Below are 10358 nucleotides of genomic sequence, written 5' to 3'. Positions count from 1 at the left end.
TACATCTTGCAATAACACCCCCCACCCCCAGAAAAAAAAAAAAAAAAAAAAGGACTTTGTCCCCTGAAGTTGAAAACTCTTGATGAAGTTTCTGAACAGGTGAGAACAGAACTAATAATGTTAATGAACGTGTTCTGACCGTGTCCATGTTGGAGGGATCCTCCTCAGGTGTGAAGGCACCTGAACCATCACTCGGCCTGAATCTCCTGCATCCCAAACTTTGTAAAAATGTGAATCACTGTGGTCTCTGTATTATTGTTATTGTTTCATTATTCAGGTTGTGTCTCTCATCAAGCTTTTCATTAGAGCTCGTTTAGGGTTCCATTTAATCTGATGTTCTTCTTTCTGTTCCGTCTTGTTTGTAGCTTTTTTCGCTGCCGACATTTCTGTAACATTGAGGTTAAAAGCAGAGAAGGAAATCTATTATTTACACCGTCACGTGTTCCTCCATCAGGCTGCATCCATGGAGCTCGTGTTACCATCTGAAGCTGCGAGAGGCGACCAGAGAAATCAGAGGCAGTTACCAAAAGGCCATGATCTTTATTCCACATGTTCATGCTTCAGAGGGTGTTTCAGTGAGTGGAACTACGAATCCCTGTTTGACCACAATACAATCCATCCTGAAGGAAGCATTTCTCACATTCTGACATATTTACAGTTGCTACACAGCTGATATAAAACAAACTGCACATTTCTCTAATCTCTATCAAGGAATATTACAAAAACACTGTTTTTATAGTTCCTGTCTTAAATGCTGCAAATCTAATTATTCCAAATTCTTAGAAAAATGTTCCAGTCACACCTCTTACAGGTGCACTGCTTTTATTCTGCAGGATTTCTTCTTTGTTTCTCAGCTCATCCACCCAGCACACACACACGGAGCAGACTGTGAACGCTGCTGGTCTAACAGTCATGTAGCTGCGTTAACAGCAGAGGAAACATCTCCTGCAGCGAATCCTCCAGCCGGAACAAAGGAACGTGTGCAGTGCTGCGGATCCAGTGAGCTCGAAAACACGCCTGCAGACGGGATCCGTCCAATACCTCACACTCATAACGCCGCGTGTCCTTCATGAGCCGGTGAGACATCAACAAAGATCAGTTCATCGTTTCTGCGTCTGTAAATATCAAAGCTGAGACAGCGAGTTATACAGGATCATACATACGATCAGAGATGGACTGTTTGATTCTACTTTAAGTTCTAACTACCTGTCTCCTTTATCTACTGTCATATGTTTTAGGTATTTAACACTATGAAGACAGTAAGTGGGGAAATTTGGCATTCCTGCTGTTTTTAGCAGGAAACTGAGAAGGCTACAGATATATATATATATATATATATATATATATTTAGACAAATGTTGCTCCCTGAAATAAAGTATTAAAAACATCCTACAATTTAAAAAATGTCTTAATGTGCTTAAAACTCACCGTTTATATATGAATAAAACTAATTTCCACTTACATCATTCGTATGAACACAAAGCCTCTAAAGCTTCATGAATCCTTTCATTCTTTGGATCTGATGATACTGTACATCACACCCACAGCAGCTGAACACTGAACGCCGTGAGTCCTCACAGCCACATCATCATTCCTTTATCAGAGAATATAAATGTAGATATAAGCTAATAATTACATACAATAAAAAGGTCTGGGATACAGATGCATATCTCTTCAGATACACGTTAACTGGGCTGTGTGTTCTCCACTGATACGTGAAGGATGGGAAAGAATCAGCAGATAAGAGCAGACTTTAAGACTGATCCCCTGTGTGACTGCGTTTGGCACAATGGAGCCAAAGGTTTCAAACATTCGAGCTGATCTGAAGAACGATAGACGCCTCGCCGCTAATCCCTTTCCAGGTAAGTAGAGATAAACTGCACCGAAGAAAAAAACACAACAAACTCTGCTCTCGCCGTCCCTTCGGCTCAGGTCCGACCGCGGCCGGCGGCCGAACCGAGAGCCAATCAAAAATACTGTTTAGTCCGGCAGAAAGCAGCCAATCAGGAGCTCGGGACTCGTCCGACGTGCCTGACCGGCTCATCCGGGACCAGCCAGTCCTGGTCGACGCTGCATGCAAATGCCCAAGAGATCCATCAGTCCTGATGGGTCTTTTCCTGAATGAACTTATATTCATACTGAAAAAAAAAACACAAGAGCAGGAAAAACCTTCAGACACACATCTGCTGAATCCACGTTCAAGACAACCTGAACAAAACCAGCGTTAATTAAACACTCATTCAGCAGAGTTCTGGTTAATTTCCTGCCATGACTCCAGCTTCTCACCAAGGCGAGCTGCCGTCCGATGTTTCCCATAGTTATCACCCCCGCAAAGAAGATGCACGGCAACCAGGAGCGGATATACAGGAAATCTGGAGACGTATACCTGCGCAGAGAACAAGCACATGACAGCCACTTCAAACAATATAACAACATATAACACCGACCTGTCAACCTTTGCTCGGACTTTGCTGGTTTGACTGTTTCATAAAAGCTCAAAGTTTTGTGTGATGCTGTTGGTTTGTCATCAGGAATAAAGTCCAACTAAAATCCCACTGAGTCATTGAAGTCGCCCAAACTGTATTTAAAACTGCAAAAAAATCCAGTGTTTTTTCAGGAATTAGCCAGGCCCGTCACTGCTGGTGGAGGGTGTGGATACATACTGCAGCTACTGCAATCAATACACAGAGATACTACATGACTGCCTGCAGGGTTTCCTGTTGTACTTCAGTTTGTGTTATCTAATTCATTTTTTCTTGGTGGTGATTAAGAATTTGTTTCTTTCTCAAATCCTGCGGGTCCTCCTCGTCTTCCTCGTCCCTGCTCATTGGGACTGGATCAATACGTGAAGGTGTGTGGGGGGGGACTTACTGAAAGACTCCATTGTAAACCAGGAGCTGGGTGGCCAGCGTTGCCAGCAGGGCGATGCTGACTCCCAGGATAAAGCCGCTGCGGGAACGGTCGAACGTCCACCACAGGCCGATGGAGAGCGCCGCCAGAGTCAGAGACAGCTGGACGTTGTTGGCAAAGTCCACTTTCTGACAGCAGGGGGGTCAAGGACCAGGCAGTCGGTGGCTGGCGGCTCCAAACTGTATTTACATAACTGTGCTACAGTGCAGCTGTGCTGTTCAGGCACATGTGTCTCCACCTTTTACCTACTTAGTCATCTAATCATAGGGATCAAGCACTGAACCGTGTTCCTGTGTAAATAAACACTGGTTTACAACACGGCCTACACTCACTGGGGGGACGTCTGAGACAGACCGGCTGGTTTTCCCTCCAGCACACAGGAAAAGAGATTTAAGGATACAGCGCTGGCGTGGTTGATGCCCACAAACACAGCCACACAGCGCATCACGCTGGACCATTCCCGCTTGAACTTGTGCGGCTCGCCCAGTCGTCTGTCGATGCAGGGGTACAGCAGCCCGATCATCGCTGCAGGAGAGAGAGGAGAGAGAATCAACGTGGAGGCAACACGACCTGTTTCACTCATGTCACACGGGGTATTGTTTTGCTGAGAGGAGGCATTCAGATAGCATTCACGCTATTCTGATGGCACACTCACGCAGCCATGGGAGGATTACTGAAGGGGCCTACCGGGCACAGGCGCAGGGGCCCGAGAGGACAGAGCCTGTTTGACGCGACAAAAACAACTAAAAAGAGACACAAAACACCACAAACCCGGCCGCCCTACAAAAGGCCCTCAAGTCTGGCTGTTCTACTCGTATGTATGGGGGGGTCGGGGGGCCTTTTACATGTCTGTGCCCAGAGGTCCATTGTCTCATAATCCCTCCATACACACAGCACTGTCTTTACAGACTGTTTGTGCATTGAACGACTACCTCATGTACTGGATTAGCAGTCCGACTAACACCTAACGAGCACCGAACACCTGCAAGACGAGTCCCGACGCATAGATAACATGTTAAACACAGCAGGATCTGATCTGCAGCTGGAACGAAAGCAAAACTGAGGCTGTTCCACATGAAGCTGTTCAGTCGCTGCTGCAGATCAGCTGGTTTTCCTCACTTCACGGTGTGAGGACAAACGTAAATGTGCCCATGACTCTTCACAGAGTTCTCATGTTCTCTGCAGCTCACATCCTGATAACCTCTCACACAACTAACGTGGCTTCAAAACAAATTCATTTTTGCAGTGTCAACAGAATGCAGCAGCCCTCCCCTGGGGTCCCCTGGTGTGTGTGTGTGTGTGTGTGTGTGTTAGCAACAAGTGGAAGTGACGGGCTCCTGCAGGAGGCGTGGTGTGTCTGGGGAGGAAGAGAGCCCCAGGCTGTTGTGCTTTGTGTTGAGCCTCTGGGGAGCAGCAGCACTGAGCTGCGTTTCCATCCTCAGCTTCACACCCAGGGGACGACATTTCAATAACGCCGAAGAGTCGAGCCTGGTGGGCATGTTGTGCATGTTGTGCATTCATATGTAAAGCTGTGTGTTTGTGTGTGTGCAGCTACACTCCTGCGTGGTCCACATATGCTTTATCTTAATGCAATGCGCTGTGTATACTCTTATGTAACTCCACAAAACCATTTTCATTTCTGCGATCAATATTTGTTGAGCTTAATAAAATAAAAACATCTATTCGATATACATCGTGATTTTATTTTGATTGGTCCATATAACACAGATCAAGTTAATGACTACAACTGACCCCTGTGCCAAACCGTTCACACGTGTCTTTAGGTCACTGACATGAAATATGAAGCTTGACTGACAGTTAAGGTAAGGTAAGATAAGACTTTATAAATCCCCAGTCGGGGAAATTAAGGTTTTATGATAACTGAAATAATCTGGAGACATATTCCATTCATATTATGAAATGAAAGTGTAATCTACTGACCACCATTATCCACTTTCTACTGCAGCGCTACAACCAACAACAACAGTGTGCTACAGCTGCAGGGCTGACTTATTTTCTTCACCTGATCAGCTCCGTAGCTTCTGTAAAGGATTGTTGTGGATGTTTATTCGCTTACTTGTTTGTTAGCTCTGAAATTAAATACTTCTCGTCTCCAGGCGATGGCGTACAACCACCACAATGCACCGTTGTCTTGTGAATCTTATTGTTAAAGCATTAAATCCAGAACGCTCTGAACTCTCCTCGCAGGATTTGAGTTCTCGTCGTCTGACCGGGAGCTTCTGTTTGAGGTTGTGAAATTAGTTTGTTGTGTTTACGTCGCTCCCTTTTTTGGACCAACTCCTGAACTGCCGACTCAGTAGTAATGCTACTTAACTTTCAGCCATGTTTGTTGTTGCTGTGCGTAGCATTACGACACCATTATTATTATTATTATTGTGACTGATCTGAGATGGCACACCCCTAATTCACACCCACCTCACGCAGTTTGATCGAGCCCATCACTGTGAATGCTTCCAGGTCAAACAGTCTGAAAATGAACATCATTATACCCACATTTAAACAATATTGCGTCTCCCCCCTCGCTTTTCCCTTTCCAGCATAAACTGACCTTTAAACTAATCATCTAAGTCTTCTTTAATCACTTCATGTGTTCAGTGTGGTTGAACTGCCTCATGATGTGACCTAAGCCGCTTTGGTTTGCACTCTGATGCCACATGCTTTATTAAAGTGTCACTTAATGTGTTTATGAAAGGTGTGAAATCTTAAAAAGGTCTCCCGGCCGAGATGAAAGCAGACAGGACTGTTTCACTCCGTATGCAGAGCGCGTTCACATACCCGAGGCTGTGCCACAGCATGGCGGCACCCACCAGGCCGAGGAGAAGATACTGCTGATGACATCGGGGGGAAAGAGGGTGACGTTTCTCTGCACCTGAAGTAAGTTCAGCACCAGGGCCAGGAAGACGCCCACAGAGAACAGCATGGCCCCTCGGATCACCAGGTTGGTGGTCCTACAATGCAGAGCACAAGTAGTCAGGATACTTTGAAAATGCCTCCAGGGGTTTATAGGGCAAACTGACACAACATGACAGGAGTTCAGGGCCTCAAAGTACATTAAGACAGTGAACTGCTTCCCACATCGAGCATACACCTGCACATCCTCCCATAGCTACTTTACATATAGCAAAGACAACAAAAAAGGCATTATGGGGGTTGTGGGTTTAAAAACCATGCCTTTGGTCATAATCTTCTTGAGGTTAGTTTATGTAGAGGATATGCAGAGCTAACCTGTTGGTGATGACTGAGATATAGGGGCCCTGGGAAGGCCGTGGCGGCTGCCCGGACCCCGACCACTGCTGCTGGCTGCTGGTCACTGCGCTGTCGCTCATGGCTGTCAGTGTTCGGGACATTCGTAAGCCTCAGTCAGGATGATATACAACAGTGTGTGAGTTCAGTGTCCTCCCCTGACATCCCCGACCAAGCTGAAAAACAGCACAGGCACGAAATCAGGACAGACTGAAAAACAACAACACAACCTACATCATGCCATTTTTGTGATTTTATATTGTGAGTATCCACAAACACACACATACAGTACATCTGTTTGAAGACACATTTATATTGTAAGATGATGAAGATATTAAAACCAAATGTCTCTTCACTGACTACAGGGCCTCCAGGACTGGTGAGCAATACACACTAACAGCGGTGTGTTGTGATTTATGGAGGAAATGTATCAGATGTACTATTTAAAGATAGAAGGTGATGAAGAAAAGATTAAAAAAATACAATTAGTCCTTATATATGTTTTGACAACACATAAAAACATATATTGTACTTTTAATCATAAGGACCCATTGTGTATTCAACCAATAAACACATACAAGCCACGTACTGTACTCTACTGTTTAGTTATGTAACTTATTACATTATCACTAATCTTTACTGTCCTGTGCAGTTTTGTCCTATTCTGAACCTGTACTGTTTACAGCAAATGTGTACCTGTATATAGACACTGTCTGTGTGTATATACACCCTGTTAAAAGTACTGTCATCTAAAACTGTCTATTAAACAATCCTGCGATGGATCCTGCTTTCATTAAAGGTCAAAGTTTAGAGTTAATTGTTGAAACTGTTTCAGAGAGGTGCTGACTCAACATTTAGTCCACCCCTCTGACACAAATGGCGAGGACACCTCTCAATATGACGCAATACAGTATGACATGTCTGTGTGTACCTTTAGGAACATTTGTTGTTGACACTGTGTACATGGAGAGCTAATGAGAAACAAAGTGTATGCTTCAACGTAAAATACTCAGCCTAGAAACTGATCCTGGTTCTGAAGCCTGCTGTCACATGTTTTTGCTGTTATTACCTCATTCACTAGGACCAGAGCAGCTCCAGACTCTGTCTCGAAATGATAAAATTACCACCATCTAGGTTTTAGATGCTCAGCTGATCAGATACTTTTCAGTGTCATCAGAGGCAGGAATTACATGTAATTTCTATGCCAGCCTTGTGCTCTGCATTGTGCTCACTGCCTCACTGTATCAAGTGTAACACTGGTTGTAAGGGCTAATTTCGTGCTAGTAACTGATGATACTGTTGCTAACAAGTTGCACCACTTTTCCATCAACAAGCCACAGTTTGTACCTCATTAAATTAGTGATGAGAGAGTTACCTGCCTGCATTCAGCTGGCTTCTGTCGGACTGCACTCACCTTTAGCCCCAGCCTGTGCCTCTCATGCAGTGATAATGAGAGGCACACACTGGGTACAGTTCGCCTCATGTGACTCTGTACGGTCACCTGAAGCATAACGGTAACACATTTTACATTATAACCGGTGTGCTTGTATGACAACTTCACAAACAACAGAGTGGCTAATTTAGAGTAATTAACTAGCAACCTGATGAACTTAGTCCAACGCTAACCCAGAATTATCAAGCAGTGTCAATAGCATTTGCCTGTCTTACACTAGTAGCTGCTGATGAGTAAGTATAATAAAACAACAACGAAACACCTTAATTAAACAGTAATAATGACTAAATAGTTGTGATGGCATCGGATATGCCAAGTTGGATTGACGTTAGTTTGCTAACGTTAGCCTGATTATATGTAATAGCTAAACGGCTAGCTAAACTGCTCATTAACAACTAGCCGTCGTAGCACACCGGCTGAGTTCAATGATAACTCTTACCTCATGTTGACAGAGACGTTCCGCGAATACAATCATAGATGTCATATGTCATTTTAAATAACTCGGCATGTAATACTTGTCTGCAATACACGGAAACATTAATTAGCCTACTCTCCCTCCTGAGACTACTTCCGGCTGCTAAGCTGAATGAACAACCAATGGGAGTCCAAAGGCATGACGTAACCACGTTACACAAAGCTGACGTGATCACGTGATTAGTGCTCGCGGTCCATGGATTAGCCCAAACAGAATTCCTGTAAACCTGCAGAGGTCACGAACAGCTGGATGATACAATGAGGCTCATATTTAATATTTAAATGTTCATTCTTAAATTTTACATGTGAATGTCATTTATTGAACCTGCGAATTAGATGAGAGAAATGTTATGTCTAAGAGCACTCTGTTTTTTTTCTTCTTCTAGCTGTTAAATAACCATGTAATTTGTGGCTTTTTATAATAACTATAAAATTGACAAATCTCCTGGTGGTTAGTGCAGCCCTCCAGCTTTCAGCCACAGAAAATAACCAGCAGGATCCTGAAGTCATTACACACACACACACACACACACACTGTTTTCATCCACAACATATTTGATTTGCTCTTGTGGTCTAATAGGCTTACAGGGATGCAGAGGTGAGAAAGTCACAGTGCGGAGTGGATCACTCTTAATCCTAAATCCCATTTACACTCCATCCTGTATTCAGCATACTGAGGCCTGCTGCTCGTGATGGGGTTTCAGGGATTATACCTGGCTACACAATAGTTTGAACATAAACAACTGTAACATAAAAAAAACAAAAAGTAGTTTTTGTGGTACAGATTTAAAAAATCCCAGCTGAAAAAGATCAGAGCGAGCTGCTGTTTTTACCTGTGATGTGCCAAAGAAACAGAGAAGGGAAAAGAAATTGACAAATTAGATTAGTAAATATTTATTTACATATTTATTGAAAGTTTCATTTAAAGCTAATTACATTTAAACATAAGTTGACCACATAAAACTGGACTGTGCACTGAACTCCTCTAAGTGGTCTTTTTGACTGCGTGTGAGTGTGAAGAACATGTCTGAACACATGGCAGCAGCTACCACTGAGGACAGCCGGTCACACCTCAGGGATGGTTCTGGATAAAGTTCAAGTCATATTGACATGAAGAGGAGTTAACATTCTGTAGCTGGATGCTCATGTGAAACATGTTGGATTTCAAGGCTGAGCCAAATATTTTGTGAACAAGTTAGAATTAGCAAAAATATATATAATTAAAAATATTTAACTAAAATTAATACATTTGCGTAATAAGGTTACCTACCTGCCACCTGTGGGTTGATGCAATTTACAGAAAATATATCAGACAACAAACAATTTAATTTTAATTAAATTAAGTGAAAGGTAGAATTTTTGTGATTTTCTTTGCACCCAAAATGTTTTGCAGGGTTTGGTTAGTGACTGGACGACTTCAGTATTTCTAAAATCTTGCCACAGCAAGACTACGCCAACTGTTATGACATCTAGTTCATTAAAAAAAGAATATAAGGAAGTTAAAAAGAGGATATCTTTACAAGAAAGATCAGCTGCAACAGCACTAAGTGTTGGATAAGATATTATTCTATGTTTTCACCACCAGTGTGTTAGTTGTGTACTACCTTTCTAGGACAGAAGGAAGTAGTGCGTTTGTTGGGGACTATTTTCAGCAGCGGATGAATCCACGTTTGATTCTGTAGTGAATATTCGTGACAGCAGGACGGTGTGTGTGTGGGACTGAGTTAAAATAAACGAGTGTGTGTGTGTGTGTTCGTGGTAATGAAGGAACATGTCAGCCAGTGGAACAGTGAGGCTCACTGATGTGTTTTAATGGAGCTCTGTGGCTCAGAGGAACACACACACACACACACACACACACACACACACACACACACACACACACAGTAGTTGTGGTGTATAATTATTGTGGGTGGGATTTGTTGACTATAATAACTATAATAAACATTTTTTTCACGTCCTTTTATGTTATGCCATTTTCGTCGGGTACACACACCGTGACCACAAACCTTCAGGACCGGCGAGAAGGACCTGCACGTGGCTGGAACTCACTATCCTCACATTCAGGCAGCTGCAGTGATTAATTTATGCTTTCGCCATTTATTTTTTATCTAATACGATGACTCGGCAAGTTCTACACCTCTCACAGTCCCATGGGAGACTCACTTAACCCTAATAATGAGAGTGATAAAGGAAGTCTGGTAGGTAAGAGGAGGGTATGGGGGCTTTCAATTAGTTGTCAAGGGCTACTTGGAGG

At 43.3% G+C, this 10358-nt stretch overlaps 1 protein-coding gene across 1 annotated transcript; it reads right to left on the bottom strand.

Moving 5' to 3' along the window:
- Nucleotides 1-520: 520 nt before the first annotated feature.
- On the bottom strand, nucleotides 521-8201 carry insig2 (insulin induced gene 2). The gene is made up of 7 exons (XM_041950705.1): nucleotides 8067-8201; nucleotides 6157-6350; nucleotides 5707-5879; nucleotides 3311-3435; nucleotides 2872-3038; nucleotides 2287-2386; nucleotides 521-2138 (listed from the first exon to the last, which is right to left on the bottom strand). Exons 2-7 carry the CDS (start codon nucleotides 6276-6278, stop codon nucleotides 2097-2099), a joined length of 729 nt encoding a protein of 242 aa, XP_041806639.1. The 5' UTR covers nucleotides 6279-6350; nucleotides 8067-8201; the 3' UTR covers nucleotides 521-2096.
- Between the last annotated feature and the right edge of the window lie 2157 nt (nucleotides 8202-10358).

Source organism: Chelmon rostratus, chromosome 13 (assembly GCF_017976325.1).
Source record: "Chelmon rostratus isolate fCheRos1 chromosome 13, fCheRos1.pri, whole genome shotgun sequence".
Classification (NCBI taxonomy): domain Eukaryota; kingdom Metazoa; phylum Chordata; class Actinopteri; order Chaetodontiformes; family Chaetodontidae; genus Chelmon; species Chelmon rostratus.
Note: the sequence above shows the minus strand (reverse complement) of the source record. Positions and strands in the feature narration are given on the sequence as shown.